The 19695-nt window shown below is 40.1% G+C and overlaps 1 protein-coding gene across 1 annotated transcript in view; it reads left to right on the top strand.

Annotated features, from left to right (window-relative positions):
* The window catches only part of LOC122797119 (vomeronasal type-2 receptor 26-like), a 171525-nt gene extending 160157 nt beyond the window's left edge, over positions 1–11368 (top strand). The window contains exon 3 of the mRNA XM_044065915.1: positions 10017–11368. Coding sequence (XP_043921850.1) covers positions 10017–10930 — 914 coding nt within the window. The 3' untranslated portion in view covers positions 10931–11368. The remainder of the gene's footprint in view (positions 1–10016) is intronic.
* Positions 11369–19695: the final 8327 nt, after the last annotated feature.

Below are 19695 nucleotides of genomic sequence, written 5' to 3'. Positions count from 1 at the left end.
GTGGGTGAGAATGACCTGAGACATACCTCCCTAGACAACATGAAAAGAGACATAGAGGAGCTCTCGGATTATGTAGCCCAGGTGGGTATGACCCTAGTCCTGAGCAGCATCCTACAATCACCCAGAATGATACCACAGTACAAGCAGAAAATGACTGATTTCAACAATTGGCTAAGTTTCTGGTGTCATTCTAAGGGGATGCAGTATCTGTCTGCCTGAGATGACATGATGGACAGACCTCAATGCTTTGCCAGAGATGGCCTGCATCTGTCACTCTTGGGCTTCTGGATACTGGCCAAGGCTCTTGCCACCTCTATAGTGCCTTTTTTAGGTTGTGTTCCAAAGACCAAATTACCACTGTAACAGCTACAAACAAATGCAATCTGAGGGTCATGATGCTCAATGCTAGAAATCTAAATCTCAAAATTCACTCGCTCAAAGCACTCCTTAAAATGGAGAACATCGATATTTGTGATGTAAAAGAGACCTGGTTCAAGGCAGCAGAAAGCAACCCTGCACTACCAGGCTATAACTCATTCCACACCTTTTGGCCCCAGGACTTGGACCAAAGCTCCAAAGGCAGTGGTGTTTCCATATTCATAAAGGATACGCACACCTCCAGACGGGTAGCCCAATATAATGCAGCAGAGATACTTCAGCTGCAGCTAACATTGGATAAGACAGCAATTCATGTCATAGCCTGTTATAGGTCCCCAACCATGTCCCAAGACTCACACTCCACATTTCCAAGCACCCTGGAGAATATTAGGGTCAAACCTAACACTCTCTTACTAGGTGACTTCAACTACTCCTCCATTAACTTGGAAAACTACTCATGTACCAATACACTTGCCCAACGTTTCCTGGAGTTCATTAATTATAATGCCCTGGACCAGCTCATTCTTACTCCCATTAGAGGTAGCAACATCCTTGACCTGGTCCTTGCTGACATGGGCTATCATTGCTCTACACCAATATCAGCTCCTCCCTGGTTAGATCTGACCACAAACTAATCACCTTGGAAATCCAAATCCCTCCCACCCCCCCACATAGGTAACCACCATGAAAAACTTTTCCAAAGCTAACTTTGGGCTCCTAAAAACAGAGGTGACTAACTTCGCAGCACCCATGCAAATGGAGAATAGTTGTATGACCGCCGAATCATACACCAATGCACTGTATGAACACTTACACAAATGCATGGATCTCATCATACCCAATAGAACCAAGATGCTCTCCTCCAAAAAAAAAAGAAGCCAGTCTGGTGGTCTCCTGCCATAAACAAACTCTACAACAGAAGGAGGAAACTGATGTGGAATAAGTTGAAGTCCCAAGACTGGAAAAACTCCCTTATCAGCCTCAACAAAAAGTTGATATCCCTCATCAAATCCTCTAAAGCTATGAAAACAGAATTGCAGCAGATAGTAAAGTCAACCACAAGGCCTTCTATAGTTATGTAAAGGATCTCCATGGCAATAACCAGATTTGCTCTGAGCTACTGCACAATGGTACCTCCTATACCGAGCCAACAGATATTGCCAGTATACTGGCCGACAGATTCAGTGCCAACTTTACCTTCCCCCAAAGGACCAATCACAATACCAGAAGATTGCCAGGCACCCAGTATTACTGCTGCACAGGTTAAAACAGCACTGTCCAAGGCCAAAAAGACAGCTTCTATGGGAACTGACAATATCCCTGGCTGTGTTCTACATGAACTACAGAGTAAACTGGAACCTCACCTGTGTACCCTGTTCAATTACAGCCTCACCTCAGGCTTTTTCCCTACCGAATGGCACACTAGTACAGTCATCCTACTCCATAAAGGAGAAGCGACTACCGACCCTGGGGACTATCACCCCGTTAGCCTGACGAGTCCGATATGCAAAGTTATGGAATGCATCATCACAGACCTAATAAAAAGGATATAGGAAATCTCCAAACTCTGGATCTCACACAGTTTGGTTTTGTGATGGGTAGACCATGCCTGCTCAACTTGGTCGACTTCTTTGAGTCAGTCTCCAGAGCTGTGGATGAAGGCAAGGTGGTTCATACAGCCTACCTTGATCTGGCCAAGGCTTTTGATACCATTACCCACACAGGAATCATAGAAAAACTTACTAAGCTCGGTATCAACCCCTATATCACTAGGTGGGTTACAAACTGGCTCACAGATAGAGCCCACAGTGTGAAAGTAGCTGACTCCAAGTCAGACTGCTGACTAGTCATGAGTGGAGTCCCACAGGGTTCGGTCCTGGATCCTCTCCTGTTTGGTATCTACTTCTCTGAAGTCCAGGCCAACACAAAGGGACTCTGGCTGACAAAGTTCGCAGACAATTGCAAGTCGGGAGCTATTATTAACTCCCTAAGTGATGTTAACATCCTACAGAATAGCCTCACTGAGACCAACAGCTGGTGTCAGAACCATGGCCTTAAGCTCAATGCCAAAAAATGTGTCGTCATCCCCTTTGCGAAAAACCTGGTTCCCATGAATTACCAAATTGATGGTAGTCTACTGAACACAGAAGACATTATAAGAGATCTGGGAACACAGGTTGACAGCAAGCTCTCTTTTGATCACCACATTGCCACTGTGATCAGAAAGTCTTTCCATGTGGCACATCTCATTACTAAGGGTTTTGCATCCAGGAAGAAAGAGGTCATTGTCTCCCTCTACTCTTCTCTCATTAGGCCAATCATCAAGTACAATGCCCCATTTGGCATGTACCTCACTAGACACCTGCAATAACTGTAGAGGCCATAAAAGTACCTCACAAAGAGGATCCTAGTCCTTAAACACTTGTCCTATATGGACAGACTCAAAAAACTTCATCTATTCTCTGTCTTATATCGTCTACTTACAGGCGATCTCTGCTTGACTTGCAAAGACATGTCTGATCCAGCTCTGTTAGAAATGCTACATCTAAAGAAATTCCAATCCCTCCATATCACACACTCCAGAGACCACAACCCCATTACCAGAATTAACAGAACATGTTGGAGGGACAGGTTCATAACCCAGAAACTGCCCATGCTATGGAATAGACTTCCCATACGTGTCAAGCAGAAGCGCCTCGATGACCCTCTTCAAGAGAAATCTTGATGAGTGGATGTGAAACAGACAATTCACCCTGAGGATAACTCCAGTGGCTGTACATGACAGAGGCACTGGGAACTAAGGTCGGGTGGCACTATGCCAGGGTAATCCTATAGCTAGGCTTGTAAAGGCCCTAGGGCCATTAGCCTAGTACACACCTACGAACCTATGAACCTAAGACTTCAGTGGCAGAATTTGTTCCAAATGGCATTCCCAAAAATCTCTATCATCCAAATGATGTACCAAATGTTGTTAACAATGAAGATTTTCGGTCAAGCAAAATTTGCCAAAATGAACTCTTTGCATCTACAACAGAAAAAACAGTGGTGTTTGGCATGAGGGAAGCAACTTCTTTGACTGTGCACATTGGATGATGAGGCCTTTTTAATGCTTTGCTCATGTCTCTTGGATCAGTACATTTTATGATATCATCTGAGCTTTTTTTATGAGCTACTACCATGGAGGATACCAATACAGTAGGTTCTTCTACTGGACAAATTACTCCTAGCTGCAACATTTTGTCTAGCTTAGTTTTGACTCTGTTCTGTATGGCTACTGGAACTTTCTGTGCTGGTCTAACAACTGGGCTGACCTCTGGGTCTAACTTCATAGACTACCCAACAGGTAGTTTGCCTAGTTTGTCTGCAAAAATATCAGCATACTCAGACAAAATGGTTTGGCCAAAATTTGAGCTGTTGTCATTCAGGCTTACATGGTAGACTTCCTTATTAAATGAAAGCAGTTCCATTTTCAAACTGTCTCTGAAGCCTAATAGTGACTGCATGTGTCTCTTCACTATGTAAAACTCCAAGTCATAGCCGTTCCCAGCAGATTAACATGAAAGCCCTACTTTGCCTTCAGTTTGGATCTCTTTACCACCATAAGCTACAAGTTTCTCACACTTTGTCAGATTAAGTAATTCTGTAGCTTTTACTCTAGAAAATGTTTCTGCTGACATAACATTGCACTTTGAACCAGTATCTACTTTGAGCTCTACAGGACTCCCATTAATCCAAATGGTACAAACAATTTTGTTCTTTGCCCACAAATCTACTGCACTGACTGTTTCACCAAGCACAGACATAAAAAGTCATCAACATAAAAAGTAGGCTTGCAGCTTTCTAATTGATCAACTTGCCTCTTGGAATGCTCTCTTTTAATAAAAGAATGTGCCTTATTTGATTTACAAAACCTTTTGAAATTATTCCACTTATTGCAAGAATGACACTGCTGACCAAAAGCTAAGCACATTTCTCATTTCAGTTCATGATTACCACCACAATTGCGACAGTTGAGTATGAGGTTTGCCATGGGTTTTGTTGCGTCACCCCTGTGCTTTGCTGTGTGCAGCTTAGGCCTTACTGAAGTAACTCTGGGTTTTACTGAAGTAGCCCTGCCCTTAGGCCTGTATCTCATAACCTTATGCTGCATGCTATCTACATGAGCTGCACAAGGTACTGGAAGGCTTGCTTTCTCATTTGTAGGCATACTTGTGTGTCTTTCTATAAGCTCATATATCTGACTTATCTCAATGGCCTTATTTCATGTCAAATCACTGTCTCAAAGCAAAATCTTTCTCACTGTGTCATTATTAATACCAAACACACACGTCTGTATTTTATCAACTCATCTCTCAAATCACCACATCTGCATGTTTTAGCCTTATTTCCCAAGTCAGTTGTATATGCTGCAAAATATTCACCAGGCTTTTGATCCCTTGTGGAAAATAAGTGTCTTTCCATTGTAATATTCATTTGGGGTTTACACATTTCTCTAAATTTAAGTTTTAAGCACTCAGGGTCTTCCTGCATTTCAGCCAGTACCACAATATGGTGGACTTCCCCTCCCCTGCAAACACAGGAGGTGCATACACAAATGAATGTTCTCTTTCAATGGCCTCTGAACCAGCTAATTAAGCAGAATAAATGGCTTTATATGTGTGCCTTTGTCAAAAAAAAAAGCAGCCTGTATGAAAATATCATATTCCTGCTCAAGCACTCTCCAATTTTCTGCAATATTGTTATCAAACACAAGTGTTGTGGGTCTGCAAAATCCTTCTGCCATGCCCACAGATTATAGTAAAACACAATGCAATCTTGGCTCTTGTAATTATGTATGGACATTCACACACACTAGGTAGTAGTAATAATATTCAAATGCACAATAAGCTCTTAAAAAGACTGTACTCTGTGAAATATTCTTTGAAATACCTGTACTTTGCAAAATCCCTGCACTGTAATGCTGCACACACTTGCAAACACTTTACATACTTAGGATATTTTGAATAGTATCAGTTAATGTGAAAAAGTAGTACATATTGAAAAAATGGTCATTTTACTGAAGTGGCCCCACCCTTAGGCCTGTATCTCTTAACTTCATGCTGCATGCTATCTACATGAGCTGTAGAAGGTACTGGAAGGCTTGCTTTCTCATTTGTAAGCATACTTGTGTTCCTTTCTATAAGCTTGCATATCTGACAAATCTCAATGGCCTTATTTAATGTCAAATCGCTGTCTTGAAGCAAAATCTTTCTCACTGTGTCATTATTAATACCACACACAAGTCTGCCTTTTATCAACTCATCTCTCAAATCACCACATCTGCACATTTTAGCCTTGTTTCTCAAGTCAGTTATATATGCTGCAAAAGTTTCATCAGACCTTTGATCCCATGCATAAACTAAGTGACTTTTCATTGTAATATTTGTTTGGGGTTTACACATTTCTCTAAATTTAAGTTTTAAGCACTCAGGGTCTTCCCACATTTCAGCCAGTACCATAATATGGTGGACTCCCCCCTCCCCTACAAACACAGCAGGTGCATACACAAATGAATGCTCTCTTTTAATGTCCTCTGAACCAGCTAAATTAAGCAGAATAAGTCCTTTTGTATTTGTGTCTTGCTAAAAAAAGCAGCCTGTTTGAAAATATTGTATTCCTCCTCAAACACTCTCCAATTTTCTGTAATATTGTTATCAAACACAAGTGGTGTGGGTCTGCAAAATCCTTCTGCCATGCCCACAGATTATAGTATAACACAATGCAATCTTGGCTCTTGTAATTATGTATGAACATTCACACACACCAGGTACTTGTATTAATATTCAAATGTACAATAAGCTCTTAAAAAGACTGTACTCTGTGAAATATTCTTTGAAATACCTGTACTTTGCAAAATACCTACACTGTAATACTGCACACACTTGCAAACACTTTGCACACTTAAGCCATTTTGAATAGCTTCAGTTAATGCGAAAAAGTAGTACATATTATAAAAATATGGTCATTTTCCCTTTTTTGCATGTTTTATGCAATCTGGATATTGTTTCAAATGTTTTGTAATTATTTTGAATATTTTTATCAATATGTCATAGTTTCAGACATTTCATTTAATAAAAAATTTGTTTTGAGCATTATGAGTGCTTTGTTTTATATTTGTGGTGAAAGAAATCATTTAAGGAAATGTTAGTACCCGGAATTTGTTTCTGATCTGTTTTGTGAGTCATTTCAGCAGTAGGGCTGATCCACTCCTGTATATTCCTCCAACTTTAACAGGTAGCCTCATGACTTTGACTCTGGATCCCACTTCTGACACCATGTCACTCATCATTAGCAAGACAAAGGGTCTTGGGTGTTTTGTTTAAGTAGTTTATTGCATACAAACACATCAGGATGGATGGCAGGAACATTGAAATTAAATTAACTATCTAACTAACTGACGACATACGTGCATGTCTTCACTCTGGCTGCACACTCAAAATGGCACTTTTGCTTGCACATGCTCAGTACTTATATGCACGTGCCTATTGACTGGAGAACGTCTTAAAGGTATAGTACACACTCTGATCTACAAGGCTTACTGAATATTGGCTCAACGTCTATACATGGACTGTTTAGCACTGACCAATGAAAATGTAAGGTTTCACAGCTGACTTTCAGGATAAATGGTATGCAAGTGTTTATGCAAGTTATTTAGTCACTTTTGTCATAGCAATGTACATATAGCAGTGTATTTTCATTGTTATAGCATATCATAAGTAGCAGTATGATGTATTTTGTACTGAACCACTAAAGCTGAACCATGGAGAGCAGGAACAACATTGTACAGCTAATGTAAGCTGCCCTGCTCTGGTACAGGCTTCCTCTTATTTCTGGGGGACATTCCTCCCAACCTCTTGGCACAAGAGAAGGGCCAAAATAGGAAATTATTTTAAATATTGCTCTTATAAACTTAGAAAGTTGCTGGAATAAGATAATTTGTGTTAACATCTATTTTCTGAAGGACAAGAAGTCTGAAACTCAAATGTATGTCATCATTTGACTTCAGTCCTCTGTGATTTGCCAGAAAACCACACATTTTGTGAGGAACAGGCCAAAAATATCATGCAAAAATTGGGGCAATTGAGAGGTATGATGGCAGGTCTTTATTCCAGGAGGCACCGACACTGATGAAGGACACAGTGAGTAAAGCATCCCACAAAAGCAAACTATATTGCAGTACACAGTGTCACAACTGTTCTGCACAGTTCCATATCTATAATCACGATGCAATAACTTGGTGTTCAGAGATCACACTGTACTGAATATGTCTACATAATGGTAATCATTGTAAATTATGTGTCAGATTTTTATGATGCATGGCTTCATATGTAACATAATGATCTTACAACTTCATTTGCAAAAATAACTATATATTAAATTTGTCATTGCATACCATGCCTGGCAGGAGAGTTATTGCATTCATTGAATTAGGATTTAGTGTTTCATGGTTTTATATATAACATGATAACCCTATAATCTGGTCTGCAGTTATCACTCTGTACTGAATTTGTATGCCTATAAAGTTTGTCATGGTACTTATTATATTCATTGTGTAAGAGTATGGTGATCCATAGTTCTGTACACAGCACTATTATCCAATAATTTGGTCTAAGAGATCATTCTGTACTGAATTTATAAGCCTATAACATTTGTCATGGTGCTTATTGTATTCATTGTATCAGAGTATGGTGATCCACAGCTCTTTATGTAACACTATAATCTCATAATCTGGTCTGCAGAGATAATTCTGTATTAAATTTGCTTATGTATAACATATCATACAGGGGAGTAATTGTATTCATTGAGTCTGAGTTCAGTGATCCATTGTTTTGAAATGTAACTCTATGACTCCATATTATGGCCTGCAAGGGTAATGCTTTTGAATTTGTTTATATATAACATGTCTGAAATAATAGTCACTGTATCCATTGAGTCTGAGTCAGTCATCCGTGGCTTCATATGCACCATTATGACCCCATAATCTGGACAGCAGAGATTAGTTTGGATCTGACTTTGTATAGATGTTTGGCATGGTACTCCTTGACTTTGGTCAGCAAATGAGTATGACTTTGATGACCCATGGTTCCACATGTAACATTGTGAATCTAAAAGATGGTCTGCAGACATCACTCTGCAATTAATTTGTTTACATATGAAATGGTTACCATGACAGTGACTGTATTTAGCGAGTCAGATTTTGATGCTGTACGGTTCCTTATCTAACACTATGACTTCACAATCTGATCTTCAGGAATCACTTTGTAGTGAAACATTCAGTGTGTGACCTTGTCTAGAATGACAGCAAATTCATCATGTGACAAAGCTGGCATAGTAGTTGCATTTATCATGTTACCTTGTCAAGAATCTTGGTTATTGAACTCATAATTCGACACAACTCTCACTGTAGTTATTGTATTCATCATGTGACATAGATGACACTGTAGTTGTATTTATCATGTGACACAACTAGCATGATAGTTGCATTCATTATGTGACAAAGATGACAAGGTATTTCTTATATTCATCATCTGACACAGTTAACATGATAATTGTAGTCATCATGTGACATATCTCACATGGTAAGTGTATTCATCATGTGGCCCAGACAACAATGTAGTTATTGTATTCATCATGTGACATAGCTAGCACAATAGTTGTATTCATCATCTGACACAGTTGGCATGGTACTTCTTATATTCATCATCTGACACATCTGGTATGGTTATTGTAGTTATCATGTGACATATCTCACATGGTAATTGTATTCATCATGTGACACAGCTGGCAATGTAGTTGTATTCATCACGTGGCACAGTTGGTAATTTAGGCCTTGTATTCATCATGTGACACAGCTGCTATGTTAGGCATTGTGTTCATCAGGTGGTACAGCTGGCATGGTAGTTGCTATGTCACATAATGAATATGATAACTATGATATATTTGTGGTATCACAGTTGAGTGATGCACTTCTCATCTCATGTAACTCAATGAATATGTTTCCCAGTGGCACAGTATTTTAAGAACACCTTTCCTTTTCTAAAGCTCACTATATTTGAAAGAGAGGTGCGAGGGTTCTATCTATACATGTAGGGATGGCACAGAAAATAATTTTCATTGTTTTATGCTGTTCAGTCAAATGCCATTTCTGTAAACTGTCTACATCAAAATGGCATTTTTACTTGAACCCTTACATGAACCATTTGTTTTTGTCCAAAATGGCATGAGTGACTTGATTCTGTCATATAAAAAGTGACAAAGTAGCATATGTGGTAAGGTGTGCAACTTGTCTATCTATAAAAACAGGCCTGGTGAGGTTATATTGTAAGGATAAGATTCCTGAAAATATTCACTCCGGTTTATAAAACTGACAGAAAATATGCATTATATTCAAGGATAGTCCGTTAAAATGTGTATGAACTACACAAGTGAAGGCCATACTTAATGATTAGATGACAAGTCACTATTATAGCTTGAAGAAATGTATTCTAAAAGTTATTAAACTGTTTTGAGCCATATTATTTAATTTTAGTTTAAACTAATTATACTTTATATTAAATCAGTGCTCAAATGCACTAAACCTTTTATTTCTGTTCCTTCAGGTACAACAGAATGCCTAAAATGTCCAGATAAAAACTGGCCCAATGAGAAACAGGACCGTTGTATACCAAAAACTATTGAATTCCTTTCCTATGAAGATGCATTGGGAGTAACACTGACTATCATAATTGCATTTTCTGCATTGGTCTCTATTTCAGTTCTCATCATCTTTTATAAAAATAATGACACTCCTATTGTCCGAGCAAATAATCAGACTTTAAGTTATCTTCTTCTGGTGTCACTGATGGTGTGTTCTCTCTGCTCATTTGTTTTTATTGGCAAACCAAACCAAATTAATTGTCTGCTTTGTCAGACAATCTTTGGTATTAGCTTTGTAGTATGTGTGTCTTGTATACTTGCAAAAACTATTATGGTTGTTATTGCTTTCAGGTCAACTAAACCAAACAGCAAGTTAACTAAGTATGTAGGCCCAGTAATCCCAAACATTATAGTATTTGTACTTACATTCTTTCAGGTCATACTCTCTTGTGTATGGTTGGCAATCACTCCCCCATTCCCTGAGGAGAATATGAAATCACAAATGGGGAAGATTATTCTTGAATGCAACGAAGGGTCATTAATTGCATTTTGGTGTATGCTGGGATACCTTGGATTACTTGCCTTTGTATGCTTTATAGTAGCCTTTCTGTCCCGTAACTTGCCAGACAGCTTTAATGAGGCTCGTTATATATCATTCAGCATGCTGGTGTTTGTAAGTGTCTGGTTATCCTTCATCCCTGCCTATCTCAGCACAAAAGGGAAGTACATGGTGGCTGTTGAGATATTTGCCATTCTTTCCTCTAGCATGGGTGTGTTGCTTTGTATTTTTGCACCTAAATGTTATGTTATTATTTTCCATCCTGAAATGAATACAAAGCAATACATTATGGGGAGAAGTTCATCACAGGTGAGATAATTCTAAGTCCTCTTTTTCAGGTTGATGTCATGGCTATTACCATAGCAGTTTTCCGAACATCAGTCAAGGCAAAATAAGAGTTAATTTGTTGGCACTCACTTCCAGTTCAGTAAAAAGGACAGTCTGTATTTGTGTAGTTTAACTTCCTGTGGTGCTTTACATTTTAGCTAATATATCTTTTCTACCAGAGGCACTGACCATATAAGCCACCTGCCTATAGGTGGGAGGCCTTTTGGGGTAACTGCATATATGGAATGCATAACAAAACCCTTGTATCTCCCCAATGCATATTATCCCCTTGGGCCCTGTTGCACATGTGCAGTGAAAAGTACTGCTTAAACTCACACATCGTTTGACTGAAGCAGCTGTAATGCAGTCATCATAGACCTCCATGCAGTTTTGCTAGAAATGGCCTAGCGTGGATTAATAAGCACTACACTTCAGGTTGATGATAATGCAGTGATATATGCAAAATTATTTTACAGCAGTCAAGCTGCGAATGCCTGCAGTAGGTACAGCTTGTTCCCTGTAGATTTCTCTACACTGTACTCAAAGACATACTGGTAAAAATCTACAGCCTCCTATCACAGAAGGAATGAAAGCCCATATGGGAATTATAGTACACAAACAACTGCATTCAGATAACCTTAAATGTAGTACTGTGGTTCTTATATGGTCACGGGGTATTGAGATCCATTATATGTCAAGCAGAACATCACCCTTGTCACCTTCAAGGTAAACCTAAATAATTGGATGGGCAGCCACAGATTATCCTTCAGTCTGTATTTTGTTGCCCACCCTGAAGCCACAGGGAACTTTGGAATAGTTATTTTTTGGCTAGACTTGTAATGGGCTGTGAACTGATTGCCTAGTATTCTTGTATGAATCTATAAACCTAAGAGAAAGGAACTATCATTTAAAAGGTAGAGAAATGATTATATATGATATTTCTTATAACATTATATATCCGAGAAACATTTATTTAGATTTTTAAGTTTCTATCATGTTCTGAACAACATGATTCTAAGTTTGCTCAGCTCCACCACTGACCACCTAGCCCTCTCTCTCCTGGCTGTACTACCATCCCATTTTATTCCCCCATTAGCAGCAGCCCAACAGCTCATTTGAAAAGACTGTGAGTGGGGCAATAATCCTTGCAGAGGAATGGGTTTTTACTTTTAAGACCTACCCTCAGTGCATATGCCTGACAATCAACTCAGGGCTGGGCATACAATAGATGTTGGTGAGACATGTCACTCACTTCCACTGCTCTGGGCCCTTGAAGCCAACATTCTTATGTGGTCTCCAGCCTCCAGTCTGGACTCAGATATGGGACTGTGTGCCATGGGCACACTACTCACCCCCTCAGCTACTCCTCTATTCTCCATGCCAGCTCCAACAAGTCCCTAAGGCTCTCATAAAATTTGGGTCAGTGACTCATTGTCAGGGATTTATCCCTATATGCCATTGGAGCTGGTCGTGATTCCAAGCTTACTGTATTTGTCCATCAATCTAGTTATGTTACAGAAGAACGACAACAAAAATAAGGTACTGAAAATTATTTATATGGTGCAAGGATATAATCCAGACTTTTTAAGGTATCTTGGATACTTTTTTGCTTTCTTTCTTTGTCATAAATTCCTAGCCATGTGCATTTATTTTGGATCAATGAGGTGAATCTTATCCTGAATCATATCCTGTAATGGGTGCATCATATACTTGAGATATGGTGTGTAAAACCTATCTTGTATCATCTCCAGTAAGGGGTACAGCATGTAACTAAGGAGTGAGACACTGTAAATAAGGAGTGAGACACTCCTTATGTTGCATCTTCCAATATTAGGTACCCCATGTAGCTGGGGATGGGTTGGAACTTGTTATTTATCACTTCTCATAGCAGGTGCATCAAGTTGCCGAGGGAACTTCTGAATAGTTCTTTTTTTGACTAGGCTTGTAATGGGCTGTAGACTGATTACCTAGTAATCTCATATGAACCTATGAACCTAAGAGAAAGCCTATAGCCTTTAAAAGGTACAGAAATTATGGTATCTTGCCTTATCTTGCCTCCCATAATCTATGTGTCATGCACCTGGTGGACAAGGTAACTTTTATATTACATCATCTCCCATAATGGATTCATCATTTAGATGGGGAAAGAGTGTACTTTATCTTGTATCATTGCCCATTACAAGTATACCATATATAAACATAGTTTGTCATAATGGATATACCACATAGCTGCCCACACCTGTTGCAGGCACCACTGCACAGATACATGACATGCTGATTTCAGTGCGTCGTTAATTGATACATTTTCACCTTACAAGATCATTGCACTTGCAATGAGTACAGTATGTTGACTCCAGCTTCATTGCACTGGCCTTTTGGGTCTATATTATATACATGAAAAGTGAATTGCGCAAACATGTACCGAGTGACACATAAAGAGCGAATATTCAGAATATCAAAGGTACGAACGGAGACTGTCGTAGGGAATTCTTCCCTTTGCTTCAATGGAGTGCGATCGCGGAGTTGGTATATTTAAGTAGGGGGGGTGCGGGGGGTGCAGGGGGGCTTGCGCCCCTGCATACAACAGTTAGTGACAGTATTTGTTTGTTGGTTTTTCCGTGTTTGGAATTCGATGTTTTGGGCTTTCGCCCATTATGTGTCGCTCAATATGTGTTCACGCGATTCAGTTTTCGTGCATATAATATAAACCCAGCCTTTCTGAAGTAGGTTGCGTAGGTTTTGTTTACTTCACTGTCTTTGTTGAACTTGTCACATGCACACCACTAGGGGGCAGACAAACATTTAATACCAAAGATCACCTTCTGCAGAAGATGCTTTTATGCACTAGTGCTCAGTTTCTCTAGTCTTAGTTCTCTGAATAACTGAAATGGGGTGGGTTACCCAGACCTAAAGTCCTACACTGAACTAAATGTAGTGCATATAGGTTCATAAGTAAACACTATGTAGTGCATATAGGTTCACAGGTAAATACTAGGCTATCAGTCTATAGACTATTGTACGTCTTGACAATAAACAAAGGTTAGCATCAAACCCTGTCCTTTGCATCTATAAGATAAAAGTTTTAACCACTATGCCACCCCCTCCACCTGGTCTGTGTTTGTGTTTAAGGTCACTGGTCTGTGTGTTTGCCTGTAAGGTCACTGGTCTGTTCAGCCCAGCCATGTGGACCTTTACTCAGCATTGTATGTTGCAACTCTGATGACTTCAACAAGTTTAAACGATCATTTTCAAATCTTCTGCCTGCTCTCTTTATTATTTCTAGCAATATATTTACTCGATGTATGAAATGTGTCCATTTTTCTTTCTTAATTTAGATATTCTGTTAACCAAGCTCTATTTCTCTTAGTACATGGCCTTTGTTTCCAAATGTTACAGTTCTCTTTTCATGCAGATACTCAACCTATTTCTTACATTCTAAAATTATGTTCTCACTCAATATTTTAATTAGAACCTTTATTCCTTTAAATCTGCCTAGTAAAATAATATGCCCAGCTCCCAACTGTCTTAGTGCACATTATTGATCCCAGAACATTAAGCATGCTACTTATTTATTTTACATGTTCCTTATTAATGTACAAATAATGACTATTTATTATATGCAGTGATCTAATTAACAATTTCTTTCAGTCTGATTTAGAATGGTAGCTCACTGGGAGGTCTAAGATGTCTCAGCACTGTTTACCAACCAAACTCATTTAGGTCACAATCTAAAGTCTTACACTAAATACATGCACTCAGTGGAAACTACCCCAGAAACACTGCTGCAAAGTCTCTTCTGGGTACCATAACTTACAGTTCAAACACATATTTGACATTTGGCACAGAGGATTAAGGATAACAGCTCTTGAAAGCTACTTCCTGTGGTGCAGAGTTTGATGCCCTCAGTTTTAATTTGCTGACCTTGAGCAAATAACTTAATCAGACAGTCCTTTGGAACAACTGGGAATGTGGACTAAGATTATTAATGGTTTCTGGAATTGCAAGCCTAGCAACTACCTATGAACATGTTCAACACTCAAAAGTGTGAATAGTATTATTCCACTTTGCAAAAAAATCCAATTGCACTGCAGCAATAGTAAAATATATATTTCGGGGTGGTTGCCCTTCCCTGCACCCCAAGTATGCTCCACACACTCCTTTCTACTAGAATATGCTATGTCCAAGACTGATGTACTTCAGAGTAAGGGTAATGCTACAAGATACTGCAGTCTCTGAATTAGTATATAAAATAACAAGTCACTCTCCTATGTATAGTGTCGAACCCCAATGTATTAAAGACCTACCTTGCTCCACTCTTCTAGCCATCAACAGACAGCATACTTTACACAAGTTTACTATTTCTACCCTTATGGTTACCATGCCACATCCACCAAGGTTACTGTCTGTCCCCCAACTAGCAGCATATACCGTATTGAATATCACTGGCCGTGTCTTTTCCACATCATACATGCTATCTGGTCTTAGTTAATACCTAGAGGAATTTCTGAGGGTGATTCATTCAAGACCTGAAGTCCTGGATGGGCCAAGCGAAACCCACTGATGAATTGGTGCATTATTTAAATTGCCTTCTGCTGTTGTGACTGTGATTTTATGCACTTTGAATTTCTATCCATACAGACTCGCTGAATCTAGACTGTTTGGTATCACTTGAGCACTAAAACCAGCTCTTCACTGAGATACTGAAATATCTGAGACATCTATTGCTTCCAACTAACTATAAATGCCTGTTTTTGCTGTAATATATTGCACTTTTATTTGTATTTGCATTCCACTGTCTGTTTGAATTGTCTGAACTATTTTTTGGTCACATTTTATTGCACACTGTACTAGTTCAGCTGTAGCACTACCCAGTTCCAAGTTTGCTCTTTCTGGGTGTATTTTGTAATGTCTGTGCGTCAACTTCAAGCCATCTTTGTTGGTGAAGACCCTTCTGCACCCTTGTGTGAGGAGAGTGCTGGCTAGGTCCCATCTAATTGAGGATGATTGGACTAGAGCTCAGAGAGAGCATTTTTATTGGCAAGTTTGAGCTAAAAGGGGTATTTTCTTGTTTTATTTAAGCCCTGCTTTTTGCACTTGCTTGCGTGTAGTGCTCCATCATGCATTGCCATGTAGTGGTAGTTACCGTTGGTGGTTATAGATGCAAACGTTTTATTTGTTATATTTTTCCTTAGCACTTTGCTTGTGGTCCTCCAGAGGTTTCTCGTGGCCCTTCTCTACTGTGACATGGAAAACTAAGCCTAGCCTCAGAGGTACTAAAACACCTCTCACCCACTAGCCACTCCTAAGTGTGACCTCTTTTCCTGATCATATAAATTTGCTTATCACTATGAACAGACAATTTCCCACAGTTTCTCCAGCCATCTTGGTCAACATGGGCATCCTAAGGCAGTGTAGCAACTGTTTCATGTTCACTGACAACCCTCTAATCCTAGTCCATACAGACACAATGTGTGAGAGATGCAACTATATTAAGAACCTTGAATTCATGCTCTCTAACACACCAGCTAGTACATATGACAATGAGCGGGTTACCAGCATGCACACCTCACCTCCTACTCCACACAAACCCACATCACACCTACCTACATATGCGTAGGTCCTCACCAGAGACATACCTAAACACCAGAGACCTCCCAAACACAAAACAAGCACGCTACATATAATACTTCCTCTGCAGAATGCATTACACAAAATATCTCCTGCACCAGTGTCTCACCAGTTAAACCCTTAAGGCAAAACACAAAAACAAACATATTAGTCATAGGTGATTCCATTGTGAGACACACTGATGCCCCTCTCACCAAGCTAGATAAGGAAAAGTTCAAGGTCAGATGACTGTCAGGTGCCAGGATATGCTATATCACACATGCACTCAAGTATCTCAAGAACAGGTGCTCTTATGACTCCGTCATTGTCCATGTTGGTGTGAATGACTTGAGATATGCCTGTTTGGACTCTGACATGACTGAGCTTTCAGACTATGTGTCTCAGGCAGGTATGTCGCTAGCCTTAAGTAGCATGTTACCTTCAACTAGAATGATGCCTCAATGCAAACAGAAAATGATTGACTTCAATAATTGGCCTAGCTTCTGGTGTCATTCTAAGGGTATCCATTCTCTGTCACCCTGAGATGACATGCTCGACAGATCTTGGTGCTTTGCCAGAGATGGTCTTCATCTGCCACCCCCTGGAAAAATTATTGACTTTAACAATTGGCTTAGTTTCTGGTGTCATTCCAAGAGGATTCAGTACCTGACAGCCTGGTATGACATGATTGACAAACCACGATACTTTGCCAGAGATGGCCTGCATCTGTCTCCACTGGGCTTCAGGCTCCTGGTAAAGGCTATTGCCTCCACCATAGTACCTTTTATAGGCAATGCCATGAGGTCAAAATAACCAACATAAAAATTTCAACAAAATGTAAATTAAAGTCATGCTGCTAAACGCTAGGAGTCAAAACATGAAACTGCACTCATTGCAAGCATTCTTAGCCCTGGAAAAAGCTGACATTTGTGCAGTCACAGAAACCTGGTACAAAGCCACAGAGAGCACCCCAGCCATACCAGGTTACTCATCCTATCATTCATTCAGACCCCAACCATGGGCAGCAAAACAAAAGGAGGTGGAGTTGCAATATATATAAAAGACATACACACCTCTAGGCTGGTCAAACAATATTATGCACAGGAAACACTCCAGGTGCAGTTAACAATTGACAAGACCCCCTATTCAAATCATAACTAGCTATAGGCCTCCAACTTTGACTCAAGATGCCCACTCCACCTATCTGGACCTCTTTGAATCTATCAAGATTCAACCCCTTACCCTGATCTTGGGTGACTTTAATTATCCAACCATAGATCGGAAGAAATACTCATAACAAAACGCAAATGCCCAGAAATTCCTTGATTTTGTCAATGCAAATACCTTGGTCCAGTTGGCTGACATCCCCATAAGAGGTGAAAATATCTTGGACTTGGTATTAACCAACATGAGTAACCACTGCAGCATCCCTACAGTGTCATCATCCCTGGTAAGATCCAACCACTAAGCAGTCACTTTCGAAGTCACCATCTCCCCTCCCCCTCCCCCCAGCTAGGGTCAAACAAAAAACTTCTCCAAACCTTATTTCATCCTCCTGAGGAAAGGTATAAACAGCTTCACAGCTCCCTCCCCCTCCATAGGAATTGGCACATATGTCCAAATCTACACCAAAGTACTATATGAGCATTTATATAGCTGCATGGAATCAGGAATACCAGACGGGATGAAATCCTCCTCCTCAAGGAAGTGTAAACCTATCTGTTGGACATCTATAATAAATAAACTCTATAATAAAAGGAAAAAATAGCTGTTCAGGACCAAGAAGGAGCAGGTACCTAATTGGAAGCAATCTCTCCTTAGCCTGAACAAGCAAATAAGAGCACTAGTGAAATCCTCCAAAGCAAACTTCTAGTCCAAACTGGCCACATCCACTAAAGACAATCATAAGGCCTTCTTCACATATGTCCGCAATCTCAAGGAAAAAACCCAGATTTGCTCAGAACTGGTGGTCAAGGACACCACATACACAAACGCTGTAGATTTACCCAAACTGCTGGCAGACAGGTTCAGTGAAAACTTCACTCCTCTGTTCCCCCCATCAGTAAAACAGGGCATTCTCAATACCTGGTCCTCTCCTCTTATCTCTAGGAAGCAAGTCATCATTGCCTTTTTTAAGGCAAAAAATACAGCCTCCATGGAACCTGATAACATCCCAGGCTGTATCCTACATGAACTCAGGCATGAACTTGCAGCACCATTAGGCACCCTATTCATCCCAAGCCTGAGTACTGGCTTCATCCCAGATGAGTGGAGGACAGCTACTCTCATCCCTTTGCAAAAAGGTGGAGCATCCATCGATCCAGAAAATTATAGAACCATCAGCCTAACTAGCCTGATCTGCAAGGCCATGGAGCGGATTATCATGGACCTAATTAACAAGGACATTGGCAACCTCCAGATACTTCATTCCACACAGTTTGGTTATGTCAAGGGGAGGACATGCCTGTTAAATTTGGTCGACTTCTTTGAGACAGTCACCAAGGCCATAGATGAGGGGAAGATGGTGCACACTGGCCAAAGCCTTTTATACTATTCCCCACTCAGGTATAATGTATAAACACTGTCAGCTAGGAATCAATCCATATGTTACCAGATGGATAGCAAATTGAATCACTGATAGAATCCACCTAGTCAAAATAGGGGAACCCACCTCAAGTAGTAGACCCATAACAAGCAGTGTACTCCAGAGATCAGTCTTGGGGCCTCTGCTGTTTGGGATATACTTCTCAGAGGTGCAGGCCAAATCTAGTGGGCTATGGCTGACTAAGTTTGCAGATGACTGCAAGCCGGGTGCTGTCATCAGTTTCCCTAGTTATGTGGACATACACCAAGAGGGTCTCACCCAAACAAATGACTGGTGCCAGAAACATGGCATCAAACTGAATGCCAAAAAAATGCATTATCTTTCATCTTCCCTTTTAGGGAGAGTGACATCCCCACAAATTATCACATTGATAATAAGGTCCTAAGCACGCAGTCATGAGGGACTTGGGCACCCAGGTTGATAGCAAACTGACTTTTGACCACCATATTGCCTCCGTTGTATGGAAAGCTTTCTACATGGCCCATCTCATTAGTAAGGGTATCTCATCCAGGGACAAGGTGCTCATAACATCCCTGTATTCTTC

The sequence above is a fragment of the Protopterus annectens genome, chromosome 3.part0 (assembly GCF_019279795.1).
Source record: "Protopterus annectens isolate FY-2018-M chromosome 3.part0, PAN1.0, whole genome shotgun sequence".
In the NCBI taxonomy this organism is placed as follows: domain Eukaryota; kingdom Metazoa; phylum Chordata; order Ceratodontiformes; family Protopteridae; genus Protopterus; species Protopterus annectens.
Note: the sequence above shows the minus strand (reverse complement) of the source record. Positions and strands in the feature narration are given on the sequence as shown.